The sequence below is a fragment of the Rhipicephalus sanguineus genome, chromosome 4 (assembly GCF_013339695.2).
Source record: "Rhipicephalus sanguineus isolate Rsan-2018 chromosome 4, BIME_Rsan_1.4, whole genome shotgun sequence".
NCBI classification, from domain to species: Eukaryota; Metazoa; Arthropoda; class Arachnida; order Ixodida; family Ixodidae; genus Rhipicephalus; species Rhipicephalus sanguineus.
The window spans coordinates 38,142,011-38,160,732 of NC_051179.1; the positions used below are offsets into that span (position 1 = coordinate 38,142,011).

The 18,722-nt window shown below is 46.1% G+C and overlaps 2 protein-coding genes across 2 annotated transcripts; one reads left to right on the forward strand and one right to left on the reverse strand.

Annotated features, from left to right (window-relative positions):
- The first annotated feature begins 11,015 nt into the window (after window positions 1-11,015).
- LOC119391147 (uncharacterized) lies at window positions 11,016-16,012 on the forward strand. Its single transcript, XM_037658823.1, has 3 exons — window positions 11,016-11,213; window positions 13,841-13,948; window positions 14,456-16,012. The coding sequence occupies exons 1-3, from the start codon at window positions 11,016-11,018 to the stop codon at window positions 15,908-15,910; spliced, it is 1,761 nt and encodes a 586-aa protein (XP_037514751.1). The 3' UTR covers window positions 15,911-16,012.
- A 316-nt stretch (window positions 16,013-16,328) lies between these two features.
- On the reverse strand, window positions 16,329-18,499 carry LOC119391148 (uncharacterized). The gene is made up of 2 exons (XM_037658824.2): window positions 18,138-18,499; window positions 16,329-17,780 (listed from the first exon to the last, which is right to left on the reverse strand). The coding sequence occupies exon 2, from the start codon at window positions 17,758-17,760 to the stop codon at window positions 16,975-16,977; it is 786 nt and encodes a 261-aa protein (XP_037514752.2). The 5' UTR covers window positions 17,761-17,780; window positions 18,138-18,499; the 3' UTR covers window positions 16,329-16,974.
- Between the last annotated feature and the right edge of the window lie 223 nt (window positions 18,500-18,722).

Consider the following 18,722-nt stretch of genomic DNA (forward strand, 5'->3'; position numbering starts at 1 on the left):
ATCGCACAGTACACCGGCCTCTAGCAATTCGGCTCTATCGAAATGCGACCGCCGCGACCTTTGGGTCAGCCGCCGAGTACTGTAACCACTGCACACCGAGGAGTACTGCACTACGCGGTCATAAACAAAGGAGGTACGTAAGGAATGAAAGGAATTCTAGAACAAAGTCTCGTGCTTTTTCTTTAGTGAAGTTTGCATATCGCATGTCGGGTTCTTTCAAAATGCATGGGTTGCTGCCGCGTTGCACTTGGTACGTACGACGTTTCATATTGCCTTTCTGCCAAGACAAATAACACGGCAGCTCTTGTACCTGGAAGCAACGCACTTTTACGAGAACATTGCGAAAGGCAAGCTGTCGATGCTCGTTTTGCCGGTCAACGTTCGTGCGCGCACCGCTTTTTCACCGTATACGCTGTTTGAGACGGCGTCAACCGAGCTCGCAATATTGTTCTCTATTTACAATCCCCAGATTTGCTTCCACGTCCAGAACATGAGAACGCTGCCCTTTGCACTCTAAGCAAAGCTGAGTTGAAAAGCGCTGGCCCTCAGCTCTTTTCACAGAAACGCATGACTGCACCAAACATGCAGTGCTTTCATATCGGCTTACGTGCAGGCGCCGTTCCGGGACGGGGAATTTCATAAAGGGTGTCGGAACGCTAGAATTATATTGTTTACGACGACGCCGAGATTGACAGCGGAATGTTTGACATTATTATAAAGGAGAACGAAGGCACGTAACGTGCAGCTCGTATATGTATGCAGACATTTCAGAGACATTGCATGACCGATTGAGTTGCGACGATGTTTAATCACGGGTTTTTGCGGGACGCTTGACCTTATCTACTGCTCTCTTTGTAAACATTAAGGGGGCATTACAGTGCACCTTCTGTGACTGTCCTCGCTCCACTTGCAGAGACAATCCCTAGCGGCCGCTCTAGCTCACCTTGACCACTGACCGGTGATGGCAGATACCCTTTTAGAGTGTCGTCCTAACAATTCATCGCGGAGGAAGACGACGAAGGCATTGCTAAAATTCTTGAAAACGACCGACTTGCACACCGGCGGTTTCAGACCAATAACAATATTGTGACTGTGAGGAGTGTGACTTTGTGTGTATGTATGCTGCCCATTTCCCTCTTTCTTTCAGTATCTAACTTTCAATCTCCCCTACCCCTTTCCCCAGTGTACGGTAGCACGCCGGTTTTTGTAGACTGGTTAGCATCCCTGCCTTTCCTCTCTCTCTCTCTCTCTCTCTCTCTCCTCTTCCTTCCTTCCCTAAGGAGGCATATGTTAACGTCCCCAATGAAGGCATCGTCAACGCATTATAAGCAGTAGGACTTCGTGGCAGCATATGGTGTGCAGTTTTTTAGAGGTTATTCGACTTGCTCTCGGGATGGGCACACACACCCAAACATTACAACAGCCGAGGCGTCCCTCGGCTGTTGTAATACTCGAGAGTGTAGTCATTCCTTCTCCTCCTCTCCCCTGAAATTCGTTTCATTACAATGCAAGAAGACAAGAAAAAAAAAAAACTACGCAGTTATATCACTGGTTTAGTTATTGTAGTGACACTGATTGAGAAACTGAGAAAAAAATGAACTTCAACCAAACTTCGTAACCCAACCAGACAGATTTCTGTCCTATGTTTACCTTAAAGGCATTGATGTTTTTTTTTCTTTCTGAAGTTTCCGCGTCGTATTTCAAGTTAGCAGACCGGAAGTGAATCACGACCGCGAAAGCAAAGCCGGAAATGAAGGTAAGACCAGAAGCACGTAACCATACTTATCTTGCATTTCACGCTGTTTATTCCTTTCACAAATTGGACCTACTGTGTCGTACCCCGTTACGGAGGGTTGGTGGGATATGCCTCAGGAGACATTGTGCTCAAATAAGAAAGATTAGTTCTTGGTGTAAGCGTTTCGTTTCCTTCCGCATCTGTTATAGTAGAAGTCAGGGGACAAATCATGAATGCCTGGTGAATACACTTACATACGCTCGTTTTTATGGGACTACGCTTAAAACTCAGAAGTAAAACTTCTAGCGAGTAGACAAGCAAGTAAACAAACTAAATTAAGTAAGATTATTACATGTAAAGCGTATAAGAAGCATGAGCACTGAGCGTCGCCCATTGCTTTGCGAGTTCCTTCCTACGCGGAAAGAAGTTTGATGCATGGGCACTACGAAGGCGACGCCACAGAGTTTGTTTTTAGAAGCAATTCTTTTTTTTCTTTCCCACGCCCTTTTTGGTGATGTTACTCCAAGGAATCCGATATAAGCCGACGTTCGAATATCTCCGCAAATGCGCCGCGGCGCCCCAGTCTTCGTCTCGCGAGATGCGATATTCGCAGCCTCTCACGGGAGTAACAAACGTGGAAAAGGCCCGCGAAGTCGGAGACAGGCTCGCTTGGCTTTCACTGCATTCTAGAGATCGGAAAACGATACGAAAAGTCCAGGAGAACCTGCGACAAAATACTTAATGAGATTGGCGCTGAAAGCGCCCAGAGCGAATTCGCTGATTAGTTAAGTTGGTGTGTTACTGAACATCTTGTTCGAGGCCAGGTGAAGTCGGCGTGTTTTGGTGGGTGCCGCCAAATATGGCCTTTTTCTATATGCGGAGTTTTTTCTCCGACCACTTAACATCTGTGTGATATTTTTAGTATTTGCATAAATTTGAATACGTTCCCGCAAGAAGTCGCTATAAATTGCTGTAACTGCACGCGCCGAAGATCAAGGAACAAAATATACAACCAATTTTGCATTCCATTTTCACGTGGCTTTATGTACGATATTTTCCTAAGCGGGGATTTGTGCCGGAATAAGATTATTTGCTTTCATATATATATAAATCGAAAACTAGAATTTACCAAGTAGCATTAAGCTTGTGTCAAACAAAAGAAACGAACCCTCAGAATTAATTTCCTTCATTCGTAAGAAGAATTGAGTAAGTTAGGAACGAAGGTCTTATCAGAAAAACAGCTGGGAGGCGACAGTGAGCTAGTCACTAAAGCGACTTCATATTACATCACAATAGAGGAAATCAAGCAGCTTCTTCAGTGCCGATTAGTAGGATGTTTTTTAGCTGCCCGCTGTAGCACTAATAGCCGCAAAACATTAGGAGACAACGTAAGTGAGTCTGGCCGAGCTTTAATTAACGAAGTATCTCCAGCACACTACTTAGCTTCAATGGGGGTAAGTGATATTTAAGCATGACACCACGCCGGAGTATATTCCTATCGGAAGCCGAAAGTATTCACCAAAGCAGACAGATACACACAAGATAACAAGCGAGAATGATACGGTTGTTAAAAGAAGATAGCACCGACATATTTCTTTTTTTCATGCGCGTTAAACTTACAGTAAAACCTATAGTAATAGTATGCAGGGACTTGACGCTAGCAGGCGAGTATGATCTAAAATAGGCGTACTTCTTAAGAGCACAATAAAAAAAAAATACCTATGAGCAGGGCTAAGGCTCGACGGCAGGAAATGCGAGATAGCTTCATCATACGAAATTTCCGCGGAAGGACGGTGACGTTATCCGCATTTAATGATCTACCCTGGTGACTGCGCTCTGTGGGGACTGTAAGAGCGAAACCGGTGCCATAACGTATTCTGTATGAAGTCTGCTCAAGGAAGAGAAGCAGAAAGGTGTATTTTAAAGTTAGATTCTGTTTCCGAGGCTTTCGCTATGAGATATTCGGAGCTAGCACACGTCTCCTGTGTTTCGTTCCGGACGTGCTGGTTAAGAACCTGAACTATAAGAGGATTGTGTACACGGGCGCAAGATGACGATGAGAAGGAGGGGCAGATATCAAGAGTTCTATGAAAACTCATTTAGTCGGGAGTGCTCATGGTCAAAGGTAAATATAAAGACGGTGAACAGGGCCCCCGTACGCGAGTCGCAACGTCTTCTATTTTAAAGTTATTTTTGTGTTTGTTCGGCGTCTTCCTTTACCTTTGACCAGGAAGAGCTATGAGTGCGAGCATGATACAATCACAGTTACGTTATTACGTTGTGTGATTATGCTACAGTTACAGTTGGATGTTACTGTTACAGTTACAATTGCAGTTAGAAACGGCCAGTGAGGTCCGTCGGTGTTAAGAACAGTGACAATACTTTCACGGCCTAACTAGACTGTGAAATGCAGGGTCATGGTCCAAGGATCTTTTGCTCTGACATTGGTCTGGGATATAGCCTGTTTAACACAGTCTGGGGTTACATAGCGTTCGTCGCTGAAACAAACGCCGTTAAAACACCCACTGCATGTTCTATCGTCTCTTTACAGTTGTAGCAGTCGCAGATGTGGGCGCCCGACATTGCAACAAAGAAAGAGCGAGGTGTTGATCTAGGTACATGCAAGTGAATCTGTGCTACATGGGGCAACTGCGTCTTGTACACTAATTCGAGATTAAGAATTATTTCTACATATTCGTCTTTAGCGCAGCTTGAAATTTCGAACTGCCACACGCCAGCGCCATTTCCAGCTCTTTTGAGCACACTCGCACACGGAGTACTTATTTCACAAACGCATACACATATGCTCATCGGAACGTACTCGCCGCGACAAAGAAATGAACACCGCACCATCTAGCCTAGCTGCAAAACACGTTAGTGAGTGAATCACCGCGGTTGGCATGTTTTACTACGTTTGACTGACAAATGAAAATAGCAGAGGGGCTTTTGTGCAATGCATCACATTGTTTCGCTCTTGCTCTGCAGAACTTCCCATCAAGATATTAATGTCGTTGTTCTTGAAGTCAACTTTAATCTCTCTCTATTGACTGAACGTCGTTATCCTGCGCAGGAAGCACTGGTATGTTTCTGCAGGTTGTGTCCAAAAGTTATTTGTACATAGCAAGAAATCTAAAACTATAGAATACAGTAGAACTTTTGATGAAGCGCCAAAGAAAAACATGTACAGATGCGGGCCGCTAGAGAAAACTCTTCGTTACACATCTTCAATTCCACACCCAAAATAAAATAAAAAACTTCCCTTCGTAATGGACACATTTTCATTTGAATGAAAGTTTGTCTCTCGCTTTTCTGCGCCTTCCTTTCACTTTTACATTTTTTTTTACATGACGCACTACGCACTACGCTCATTGCAATTGGACTGCTTTGATGGGAGCAAATTGGTAACTTGATTAGTTCTTTTCTCCACTTTGAGTTGACAAATTGAATTCGGCTTTTTATTTCCCCGCCTTCAGAATGGCCGCGTGAAAGAAGTGCAAACATATTTCCGCTGCCTTCCCTTACGAATGGGAGGTCGATGAAGCGAAGCAAATTAAAGAACAAACAAAAATGAATAAAGAAACCGGTGGTCCCCGCGACTAAGCCCACTTCTCATCTTCGTGGCGCCTTCTTTCTTTCCTGTTTTTTTTTTTTTGTATTAGCGAGGCCACTTCATTTTATCGAAGCGGGGTTTAGTTTGTTGACACGATAAATTAGGAAACTTACTGCTCATCACTGTATGCATCAAATCGATTGCAAGGATCGCTTCCCGGTCCTTCGCGCTTCGTTTTAGAACGCCACTACGATACTCTTCACTGCGCGCACTCTGTTTGATGTTTATGCAGGGTGATTCTTTTAGAACTTACCTATTTTATTTGGCTGTAGTTTTGTGACAAGGAGTCCAATTTTAACGCGGTTTGCAGCAAAACATTAAGGAGGGATGAAAATTTATTGGCTTGTCCGTTTTTTTGTTTTAGTTTTTTTTGTTTTGCGGCATTGGAAAGAAGAACAAATAAGAAATAACGAAAACCGCGAAATGTTATGCAAGGAGGGATGACTAGTCCGGCACAGTGTTCGTGTAAGCCAATCGTGGCGGAAGTTGGTAACGCCAGGTTCATCACGTTACGTTGACGTGGAGACCGAGCACTCTATACACCCATGCACGCGCCGCGCCGCGTCGCCTTGACGCATGCGCATTTGCGCGCGCCCGGCGTTCTTGTATAAAATTTCGCGGAATGTCGAGGTTATCGTTATTTCTTATTTATTCCTTTTTTTGGTGTTGCGCATAAAAAAACTGGACGGGGTATTGAATTGTCATTCTTCCCGAAGCTTTTGCGGAATCGCATAAAAATCGGATAATTTGTAACAAAACTACACTCCAATGAAATAGGTCAGTTCTAAAAGAATCACCCTGTATATGTTTGAACGGTGTGGGAATGAAAGGGTAGTGAGAGATCAAGTATATTTTAACAGCAGAAATGGGGGCTGACTTAGAATGTCCCTGCTTATAAAGAGTCCGAGAAGATATAAGTCCACCGAAGGGTAAGATGGGATCCGCTGTTAAATTTTGAGATTTAATATTAGACTAGTCGACGTGCTTCTTCTATCTCTCTATTGTCTCAATCAGTGGAAAAAAATCCGTAATTCATTTCTATATTGTAGCAGCTGGATGGTTTCAATAAAAAAAATATGAGAACCACGCCCTTGTAATATTCGTCTGCCTTAACAACATAGCCTATTCCCTCGTCTGGGGCTTCAACTCTGTGTTGCAACTCGTCCCGGATGTTATGACGTCCAAACCCATAACCTGGAAAGTTGCATCGCATTTGAATAATTAATTACGCATTATTCCTGTTAGCAGTAATTTTAACACATAGTTTTCCTGCTCAGTAGCACTTATTCTACGAAAGTTCAATCTCCTTACATCACTTAAACAAAAAAAAATAACTCACTTATTTCATGGACGATCATCGTATTGGGCATGAGCCGTTGGATAACAGTAACGATCCTTGCAGTGAATTTACGTCATGTGAAGTGCGTGCACAAAAGAAACATCTGAAGTTCACACTTGTGAGTATGTTATTCAGACTTTTCCTCTGTAACAAGGCCAGCCAAAATAACTCATTCAAACTGGAATGTGCCAATCACGTATTCTACATTGGTCAAATTGCCAAATCCAACATTTACTACTGAATATCGGCTGCGGTACTTTATCAACACTTTAACTATAATACATGTTTAAAGTGCCTTGACGGCATAACCGCACTGATTAAAAAATTAGAGAATATTGGGCAATGTAGCAAATGATTGTGTTTTGTTAAATTCCACTTCAAGCGGACGTGGAATTTTTAGACTAAGAGCTTAACTGTACTCGAAGCGGCGGACGTACCTTTTACCGGTAATCTATTAATGTAACTGGTTAATTCACGAAAAGTCCATGAATTTCTTGTCGGGTATCTACGGCACAACCAGCGATTTTCGAATTGTAGCTGACAAGTTTACAAGGCATATTCAGTGAAACGAATTTTAACGATGGGACGGATTTTAAGATATGCGCCATCAAGCTCGAGGCAGGAATGCACCGTTATTCCACTTAATTTTAACAAAGCGCCACCTTTGTGCATTGACGCACGCATGTAACTGAAAATATGATGCATTTCGTCGCATACTTTCGGATGAATACCTCGAAATCGGCGTCAATATGAAAATTCCTTCCTATGGAAAGGCCTAAAGAACTTAGAGGTTATCAGTCGTAAATTACAACAAAAACCGTAAACTAAGGTTAAAATTGACCTAAGTCGCGATTTTAATCAATTTACCACTAATGAATTTATATTTATCTTCCAAGTAATGCCATGCGGATCGAGTGATCGCGCTCGATTACAGCGAAAACGCCTCTTGTCGCCAGCTTTACTTTAAACATTGTGTGTCCTTTCAAAGAAAGAAAAAAAAAGAAAAACCACGTACGTTTATTATAAAATGTACGTTATGTCGTCATAGGTACGTCGGCATATCGAAATCGCATGCCGAACAATGGAACTGCATAAGTAATTTTATAGGCACGTACATCGTACGCCCTAGACCAGTTAAGCATGTGCCGTACAAACCGGGTACAAAAAACGTGCGGCCGGCCCCGTTCACGTATGAGCTAATAGTTAAGTAGCACGAGCTGCCGAGACAGCTGCTCCCTTCATCCCTTAACTAGTTACTAAACAATGATTGGAGCTGAAACTTTGACCTGTCTGAGCTGCTAGCGAACTAATTACATCCGAAATTGAGCGTGTGAACACTCTCTGACTATAGCCAGAGCTAGAAATGCGTGAACCCACGCAGAGGAAGAGATTAATGCATCTTGTCTGGCCATATTTCAGGGCACGTGCTCGTCGAGCAGTTGTGGGAGCATGAGATTAAACCTCAGTGGCTCTGAGCCGGCGTAAACAATTTGTCAAAGGGCCGGCTTGCATGAAGACATCGTATGTTACGTACTTTTATTATCTATAATTTATTCTGACCGGATGCAGACTTTATGTAGTCTTGCATGACTTCCCTTGCACGAACAGGACGTCACCATACGTGCCTCCGCAAGTTTGACACTAGAAGGAGCTATCGTATTGCACCGAAGCTCAAATGATACGATACTGCGTTGGCGCGGAAGCAGTTTTAACTTTGCCCTATGCGCCCCTACAATGGGCGGTGAAGGTAAGCGCTAAGAAGTAATATATGAATGTTAGCGTTATCTGCGTACACAACTTCTCATTAACGTACCTTCTGGCCAGCCCAGTCGTACACGCAACGAAAATAGACTCCATATTTTCGATTCCCCCAGTTTTCCTAATACTCATTCGATCTCTTTCCCTCTGTCTGAGGCAAACGTAAATGAGTAGGAACAGATTAAGTGACGTCACTGTTCGAGGACAGCAATTAAAGTTTGAAAACACTGGTATAAGGAAAAGGGATCCGCCGAAGAAAAAAGTGAAGACACCATCTAGGAACATTAAGGTAAAGAAAAAGTAACATGTCGCGGCACAGAGGACATCGTTAATGAAAGCGATGCCTGGTAATGGGTGTATACGGATGTTGGAATACGTAGGAGAAGGTCAAGAGTTGCAAGAAATACGCGCTCATGTGCACAATAAAAAGGAAGGAAGGCGGTGCACTGTTCTTCCTTTTTTTTCGGATTTGTTGTATGTCGAAGGATTAAGAGCTCCTCAGCGCGACGAGCTGCGAAACGTTGAAGTACAAAAGCCGAAAGAACGGTCCACTACGTCACAAACAGAAAGAGAACCGAAATCGTATTGGTAAGAATTGGGTCACGACAAGGAGATTAAAACTTGACTCGCCTATGCTCTACACCCAGTCGGACATTTCGATAATTTTGTTTACTTTATAAGATTCATTTTTTTTCATTCCGAGTGCCCAAACAAGGTTATCGTCTGAAGTGTTGGGCTTCGAGCTCAGGACCATTTAAGAAAAATAAGGCCTAGGACATTGGCCACTGATATAGATGTCCTTCCCTGTTATTAGACAGTGGTAATCGCTCGAAAAATGAAAGCCAATGGCAAACACAACAATGAAGATCAAGAAATAGAAAGTATTTGTAAAGACCATTGCCTCCCAAGAAAAACATAGCAATAAAGGAACCCGGATGTCAAGCTGCGCTTCGGTTTCGCAGCAGAAAGTTTCCCCGCTTCTTTAATCCGCGACATCATCGTGAACTTAGGCACGCACATCATTTTTGCTGCTTTCCTGTTCACTGGAAAGTGAAGAAGTGTAGTGGGCGTGAGCGGGAGCACAGCACTTAGCCACCATGACCATAGATTACGGATAATAAATAGGTACGGGAGTTGTATAGTTCCGCGTTGTTAGCGTTAGCTTCATGAGAGAGAGAGATTGAGAGAGAAGCAAAGGAAAGGCGGGGAGGTTAACCCAATCGCACTCGGTTTGCTACCCTACTAGCTTCGTGGCAACGGCTACAGTCTTTATAACCTTGTTTTGTTTTTCACCCTTACAGTTCGTCTAGCTTGTACACACGCGCACATGAAGCTAAGGGTTATACAGTTCGACAACGGGCTCTGTTCGTAGCGCATTTGAACACTGGTGTCGATATGACAACCGTCACGAATAGTTACGAGGTAGCTGAAATTGGGAGAGCAGAAAAAGCTTGCACTCAAACATAACTAAGTAAGAGTTAACTAGCGCTATGCTCCTATACCGCTTGTGTTGGCTTCACACAGTTTTCCTTATGTTTAGAATGTTCAACTTTTCCCAGCGATTGCTTTTGTGCTGCTGAATAGGTTCTAGTTTCGTTTGTTTTATCGCGTTCTACGAATTCTCGTTTCCGAAAGGTCAAGTTTCAAGTTTGCATGAGTCTAACAAAAACATTCTGCAGAATTCGTTTGAACCACGGGACTATGATTATGCCGGCTGTAATTACCCTTCTCTGTGTGCGACGCGCCGTGTCGTGTTGTGCCTAACCTGAGGTTCACCGTTGACAACGTTGAAGATATTTACATAAAAATTGCTTGATTTGCACATCCAGCCAATCGCCTGAAGGCGCCACAGCATACTCTTTGTCAGCGTATTCCAACAAGAACTGCCCCCAAAAGAGACGTATGAATATAATAAAAGCTCTACTGTGGCTACTTTCCACCACACAACGAAAAAGTTTTGTTCCACAATGCTCTGTACAGCACCTCCACTTTCCCTTCCATCGGCTATACTGGTACCTTAGCTTTTCTACGCAAGCCTATATCGCCCATCAGTGCAGTTTCTTGGCGTGCAGCTAGGAGGTATTTTCCTCGACGAATTCGACCGCGAGCAAGCTTCGAATGTTGAATGCCTTTCCTCTTTGTTTCTAGCTCTCTCACTTTCTACCGAGAGAAAATTGCGTAGTTATTTCTACTGTGGTGTTTGCGGAATCCAAGCAGTGGTAGAAGACACGCAATTGGCTTTTTAATGTCGTTATTTATCGACTGATGTTAACGTGGAAATATAGGCCAACCGAAGGCCCTCCCACTAGGCTGTCCGAAACACACACACACACACGTATATAAATATATATATATATATATATATATATATATATATATATATATATATATATATATATATATATATATTGTCAAGGAAGAGAACAGAGACAACGCCCTTGCTGCAGGCTGGCTGCTCTTATTCTCCTTCGTCTTTCTCTTCCTCGTGCTGGTCAAGCACGAGGGCCCAAGCTAGGCCGCTGCTCATCGTCCTGACACTCGGCCATGACTGCGAGAGATCAAAGCCGTCGACAATGTCTCTGGTGGCCGATGCTGGCTGTGTCGCTGTGGTCGGTCGCTACAACGCTGGGGCTTGGCTTGGTGCTTTGCCGATGACGCTTCTGGTGGGCGGCATTGACTACATCTCGGTGGTCTGTGCCGGCCACGCTGCGATTTGGTTCGGGGTTGCTCCATACGTGGATCAGGAGGACGAGACCGACTGTATCGCGGTGGTGGGTCTTGGCCACTCGGGAACTTTTTGTGGACAGCTGCCATACATACATCTGGCGGTGGGCTTCGGTAGTGTCGCGGAGTAAGCGGCGGACGGGGCACAGCCAAAGAAGCTTGCCGGAACAGCATCCGAGAACACACACCGGGTGCCTTGGCTGGGGGCTCTGGTGGTCGGAATTGGCTGTTTCTTGTCGGTCTTTGCAGGTCTCGGTCCTCGTGCGGCTGTGTTGGGCGAAGTGCAGGTTTTTCAGGTGGACGGCACTGGCTATTGCGGGAAGGTCGTAGCTGTCGCTGTCGCTTCGCCTGTCGCGTTTCCAAATGCGCCGCATGTGATTTACAAGGAACGGTGGACGACCGAATTGATGTGTGGTGGCCGCCGACAGACCGTGTCGTCAGTAGACGGGCGCGTATCCGAAGATTTGAAGGAGTGCGTCCGCTTCGCGTCGATGAACTACGATTGCGCGAGCTAGGCGGAATGTACGGCGCTGCCGAAACAGGGGCTTCCATTGTTTCAGGGCTCGCCAGTGGGGGAGGTGTATGTGCCCCAATACTTCTCGTTTTCTTGGCTCAGAGAGGGGCGTAGTACGCATAGGCAAGCCTTCGACGTTTGTAGTCGTGTTGGTCATATTATATTCCTTGGACCAGACCAGCGCACGTTGACCGTCGGCGAATTCGGGCAGTGACTGCTCTCGAGTCTGCGAGAGCTGCACTGGTGGGTCTGAGAGCGCACTGAAGTGTGCCATACGCTTGCCCGGTTCCCAGACTTGGAGCGTGTCCGGCACTAGATCTCGGACGCGCTCATGCTCACGCACTGGCGAGCTTGGAGGCTGCATCGCCAACTGATGTGTCTTGTGGGCGGTATTCATGTCTGGTGAGATGGGTGCTGGTGGGGGCGTCGCGGAGTGTGAAATATGTGGCGTGGAGTCCTGCTCCCGGGCGGTATCCGTATCGGGCGCGTGGCCTTCCGCGTCCACGATGATGTCTGCGCAGGGACTCCGGGAAACTGATGGACGATCGAGATGCTGCCCTTCACAAGCTGTGTCTGCGAAGTAGGGCTGGTTGGCGCTGGGCACAGCTGCACCATAGGGGCGCTGCGCCTCGCGAGCTCGATCTCGGAGGGAGGGCAGGTTTGTGAAAGCCCGAGCTGCGCCGTCGAGGTTGTGGGCCTCACAGCTCCCATCCTCGTTAGAGACTCGGTCGGCAGGAAGGGGGTCGCAGGTATGAGAGAGAGGGCGGAAAAGACTGGTCAACTTGGCACACCATTAAGGCCACGACCGTTGTTTGATCCCTTCGTATGCATGCCATGCCTTGGCGGCATCGCGAAGGCGGTCGATGGCCACCAGCCATTTTCGATTGTCCGGCCAGGCAAGGAGGGTGCCGAGCAAGTTGATGGTCTGAATCCACCCCACGACGTCGTCCTGGAAACCTCGGAACTCCGGTACTGCCCAAAAAGCCGACGATGGTGAAGCGGCAGGCGAGAACTCGGAGTTCAACGACGACAAACGGCCGAGAGGTTCTGACAGTTGCTTGAGCGCACGCAAGAGCTCCGCGCTGCTGTAAGGTGAAGCGCCTAATGAGCCAGGGATCGTGTCCGCGGAGTATGCGGCAGTCGCACCACTCACGTCGGCGAGATCCACGGCCAAGAAAGCGTGGACGGCGTCACTTGGCGGCTCAGATGATGGCAGAATCTTGGTCACGGGACACTCGCCATGGGAACAGTGAGCGATGGACCCAGGCGAAATGAGCCCGTGCGCATTGTTGGCGCGAAGTAGCACGTCGCCATTCAAGTAGTTCCCCGGAACCACCGTGGAAGCCTGTACGCCGTCCGCTGGTGGTGGGATGGATACTTGCGGCGATGGTCGACTTGCGGGTTCCATCACCGAGGAAGCGGGACGGCGTTCCTTAGGAGGACGCGTTACCTCAAGCTAGCAGCTGGGGTTCGCCAAAGCTTTCGACGACTGCGCCATTGTCAAGGAAGAGAACAGAGACAGCGCCCTTGCTGCAGGCTGGCTGCTCTTATTCTCCTTCGTCTTTCTCTTCCTCGTGCTGGTCAAGCACGAGGGCCCAAGCTAGGCCGCTGCTCATCGTCCTGACAATATATATATATATATATATATATATATATATATATATATATATATATATATATATATATATATATATATATATATATATATATATATATATATATATATATATATATATATATATATATATATATATATACGTGTGTGTGTATATATATATGTTTATACATAGCTTTCACGTGACGTCACATCCGCGCGCTTGCTGCCGCGGCCGCCATCTTGCGAACCGCTTGTCGCTTGTCTGACGCGCGCGCGCTGCGAGGATCCGTCGAGCAGTGGTTTTCTCTGTCGTGACAGGCTTTTACTCGCACATGCCAGCATTTCCGACTGCACAGCCCTTTTGCGGGGGCTACTTCTCGCAGGTTGATTGGATCTGCGCGTGTACGGTACAAAGAAAAGATTGAACTGTGCGAGAACGTCGATCCCTACACACTCCGTCTGGGAACGGACACAAGTGCCGACGCCAGCCTGTGCCGAGTGTCGCTCACGGTGACATCGTCACCTACTTGGTATTCTCCACCAGCTTTGTGACTCTGGAGCAGATGAAGGCCTACAAAGCGCTGGAGTCCCACAATTATTTCACGAGTGGTTGGGTCAAGAGTTTGTCAGCGAAGAGGCTCGGAGAAGACAAAGTGCTCCTACTTGGAGAGGTAAGCGCAGAGATTTTTTTGTTATTTTCACGTGTCTCTCAACTGGTTTTACATAGTTTCAAAGCATCCGCCGCGGTGTCTCGCTGGTTATGACGCTCGGCTGCTGAGCCCGAGGGCACGGGATCAATTTTGTAGACGAAACTCGGAAAGCGCCTATGCGATATCAGTGCACGTTAGAACCGCGGTGGTATCGAGCCCTTTACTACGTAGCCCATGTGTTGCTTGTTGAACACCAGATCGCACTATTAGTTTGAATTTGTTAGTGTTTTACGACAATCACTAGGTGTTTTTTAAAGCTTTCTGGTTGCTACAAAAGAGTTTGCAAAATAGCGAGGTAGTTTAGTGGTGCTGTGAAAAAGGACTGCTGTTTATGAGAAAAGTGTGCATACTGCATGAGAAATGGACACATTAAATTTGGAAACCAAGCACTAGTGAGTCAGGTAATAGTGAAAACCTTCTTTATGAGTAGTGATAGAAATGTGTAATTCTTTTTATGCTCATTTGCAGGTGAACCACTCTCAAAGGTTGGGAGAGTGCCCTCTAAAGGTGTGGGTGCTGTGCAAGCAGAGCGGCGCCGTAGTGACTGGACACTGTACCTGCATGGCAGGGACTGGGGAGACATGCTCACATGTTGGTGCCTGCCTGTTCGCCATTGAAACAGGTGCCCGGCTCAACCAGTCGACTACCTGCACTCAGAAGGAGAATGCCTGGCTGCCGGCTTATGTTGAGAAGGTGAAGTACAAAAGACTTAAAGACATAGACTTCAGTTCCTCGAAAGAAAAGAAGCGTCGCCTCGATGCAACAAGCAGTGGATCAAAAGAAACCAAAGTGCCAAAGCAACGAAAAGGCATTTCAGCCCCATCACCGACTGAGCTCAAGGAGCTTTATGCGGCATTCAACACTACAGGTGTTGTACCTGCTATATTTTCCCTGCTGCCCGACTATTGTGAACGCTTTCAAGAACCCGTTCAAAGAACAGTTGCTCACCTGAGAGACCTCTACTCAGATACTCATGCAGCAGATGATCTGGAAACTCTTGTCGCAAAAGCTGACACTTTTATGTCAACATTCATCGTCAGTGAAGAAACCGTCAAGTCTGTGGAAGCTCGCACAAAAGACCAAAGCAGGTCAAGGGATTGGTTTTTACACCGGGCTGGTCGTGTGACTGCTTCTGTGATGAAAAATGTATGTTGCACAAGTGTTCTCAAGCCCAGCATATCACTTTTGAAAGGGATATGCTACCCTGAAAAGCGCTCGGTGAAGACACCTGCTGTTACATGGGGACTGACACATGAGCAAGATGCCTTTAAAGCATTTCAAGACAGCCAGCAAGACAAGCACCAAGGCTTCCGTTGCGTGAAGGCTGGTCTGCACTTGAGTGCTGATTATCCTTTTGTTGGCGCCACACCAGATGCTCTCGTCTGCTGCAGTTGCTGTGGCAAGGGCGTAGTTGAATTTAAATGCCCATACTTGCTACGGAATGCTGAAGAACTAACAGAGCTCTCGGCTCCCAACTCGTGCCTCTGCACCGTCAATGGCGTCATGCAGCTGCGAAGGCAGCATGCTTATTATTTTCAGATTCAAACTCAAATGGCAGTGTGCCAAGTTGACTTCTGCTACTTTGTTGTTTGGACTCCTAATGTTTTATTCGTAGAAAAAATCTTGAAAGATGACGAGTTTTGCACCAGCATGATGGCTACTGCCAAAGAATTCTTTGTGAAAGCTATCCTACCCGAGCTGTTGAGCCACTATTTTACTAGGCAACTCAAATATCCAGATCAGACGGCCAGTGAGGATGCGTACTGCTTCTGCCGAGGGCCAGAGACTGGCAAAATGATCGCCTGTGACAGCAGCTCCTGTCAGTACAAGTGGTTTCATTTTTCATGCGTTGCTCTGAAAAAAGCGCCAAAATCTAAGCATTGGTTTTGCCCTGAATGTAAAGGCGCTAAGGAGAATGCTTGAAGGGATACCGACAAGACAGTGTCCAAAATAAAGTGTTTTGAAAGCACATGCTGTTTCATTCTCATTTCTAGTGGTTTTATGCAAAAACTTCAGTATTATTAAAGAGTTGCACGCTTAGCGATTCTCAAAGCATGAAGAGCTGCTGTACTGTGAATAATAAATACCTTGCTGGCTTTGACAGGAGCTGGAACAAATAGCTTTGCCAGTTCTGAATTTTATGACTTATAAGTTCTTTTTATACGTCAAAGCTGCCACGTCATCAGACCTTGGTTCACAATTCAAAGCCTCTAGTAGTCCCCACAATAGTACACTTGGCCCAACGCTTCTTCAATGTCGTACAGTTTATACAGGTGTGACACAAAATGCAAACATCACAGAAGTTGCATCAGTGTCGTGGGAATTGAACTAACAAAAGAGTTGTTTTCATATCTTTTATTGGAAAAGAATTAGAGTGTCAGCAAAACAAAAATTTCACCAAAAGTCAATCGCAACTCTGAACCACTCAGTTGCAAGCATGTCAGTGCAAGTTTCCTGTGCTGCAAAGCATTCAGGGGGTGCAAAGCAGTGAAACCATTGGTCTCCTCCTCGCTACATGCATAAGTGACGGTCAAAATACAAAACTTCTTTCATTAATGAAGCTTGCCATTTTGTATTAAATGTATGGATTGCCAAGATGCTTTCCCTACTTGTGTCACTTATTCCAGGTATACATATGTTAAGACAAACTGACAAAAGTATCATACATTGTGTCCAACCGTGGTAACACTGGATACACCCCAAAGGTACTTGCAGCAGATGGTTCTTGGTGTCAGTCATCCTCAACTGTTGCTACATTTTCCTCACTACCATTCTTCACTGTTGCAACTATTGAGGGACACAAGTTGCAGAGGGCGCAGCACACTGTCACAATCTTGTCAAGCGGTGTCAGTTCATCCCCCTCACGACAAGAAACATAGTTAATCGGCACGGTAGACTTCAAAAACACAAACTTATTTCTGATCAGGCCAATAACACGCTCCACGTGAATCCTAACATTTGCAAGCTTCCTTGTTTTTTCCACGTCTTCAGGAGACAGCTGCTTTTTTCCCTTTTGTGTATGCTGGGACATGGAGACGCGCACAATAAAATCCAACACTGTCCTCTATGTTGAACCCCCTATCTGCGAGGACAACATCACCAGGAACCAAGTTGTCCAATAAGCCACAGTGTTCTGTAATGTGCTTATCACTGACGCGGCCTCCCCAACCTTCTGAAATGTATGTTACTACACCCTGTGGCGCAATTGCAATGAGAAACTTTGCAGTGTTGCTTCCTTTATACGTAGACCACGTTTCACATCTAGAAAGTAGAGATGACGGCCTTTCAATTTTAATTTCGAAGCAATCAATAATGACGGAAACTTTAGACCCAAATGAATCAAAAAAAGCTTGTGGCATAGTACGCTGCAGTGCCTCGCGCCCTGGCCAAGCTATCTGCGATTTAAGCCGACAATATGCACCGTGCAGCCATTTGTCAAAAATCCTCGATACTGTTGCTTCAGAAATGTTGAAGCGAAATGCAAGGTCGGTGTTGTGAAGGTTCACCTTGATTTTCATCATGAAGAGGATGAATTCCTGGAATTTTGACAGGCTGTTGTTGATGTTGTGGGATACATCACTCTCCACAACTTTAAAGACAGCTGAGAGAACAGTGAAGTTTGCCATCCCTGTGTAGAACATGACTTTTCTGTCACAACTCCTTAGTGACTTTTCCGACATCTCAAGCTCCTCTTTCTCGACACGGGCGGCATAGAGGTGTTCATTCAGTGAAATGCACTGTTTCTCCAGTAGCTGAATGTCCTCCATGGTCATCTCTGTCTGCACTGTAACACCTGTAATGAAAAAATGCCGGAGATTTTAAAGTAATAATAACATCTGGGGTTTAACGACCCAAAACCACGATATGATTATGAGAGATGCCGTGGTGGACGGCTCCGGAAATTTCGACCACCTGGGGTTCTTTAACGTGCACCTAAATCTAAGTACACGGGCTTCAACATTTTCGCCTCCATCGAAAATGCAGCCGCCGCGGCCGGGATTCGATCCCGCGACCTCCAGGTCGAGATTTGAAAGTGACGCGATAATTTTGGCTCTCCACAGAAATGCTTCACAAAGCGCTTGCAAGGCATTCGCCTACAGGCCGGAAACGGCCTCGAACTTCACTAGGCGAAGCAAAAGTGTTAACTTACCTGTATCACTTTCGTCAGCGTCGGTTTCTCCAGTCGGGTGCGGCGAGAGTGGCCGATCGGCACACTGCTGGATCCCTAACGCTGCCGCGTCGGCCTCGGCACGCCGTTTCTGTGCTTCGGCTTCCCGCTTTTTGGCGTCCGCCTGCCGCTTTACGGCGCGTCGTTTTTCGAGGCGTCTGTGTCGTGAGGGGTCCGTGTTCTTGGCACTGTAGCCGAGGAGAAGCGACGGAGCCCAGTCAGGGTCCGTCTCGTCGAACAGTTTAGCTGGCTTTCCTACGAATGCAAAATGAAAAAAGTTACAAAACTAACATTTTTCGTTACATACCGCCTTTATCGCGCTGTGTAAGTCGAAAGCAATTCTTTACCTGTAATGAAGTGCACGCCGCAGACTCGCAGGGTTGGGGTTCTCGATGTCTAAGTCAGCACGTTTAATGCGCGCCAGCCATAAACTGCGCCGCTCGTGCTCAACGCTTTCGAGCGCTCGCACTGGTTCTCCACGGTCTTCGGTATCGAAAAGAAGTGGCCGTTAGTTGATCGTTTTCTCCCGCGGTTGTCACTGCGGTTGGAACAACCAAATATCGCGCA

Bases quoted from the DNA above. Each gene is read 5' to 3' on its own strand.
- LOC119391148 (XM_037658824.2), bottom strand. From the start codon at position 17,760: ATGACCATGGAGGACATTCAGCTACTGGAGAAACAGTGCATTTCACTG.
- LOC119391147 (XM_037658823.1), top strand. From the start codon at position 11,016: ATGTCTCTGGTGGCCGATGCTGGCTGTGTCGCTGTGGTCGGTCGCTAC. The intron at 11,214-13,840 runs GTGGGTCTTGGC...ACTCTGGAGCAG, and splicing joins AGACCGACTGTATCGCGGTG to ATGAAGGCCTACAAAGCGCT. The intron at 13,949-14,455 runs GTAAGCGCAGAG...GCTCATTTGCAG, and splicing joins AAGTGCTCCTACTTGGAGAG to GTGAACCACTCTCAAAGGTT.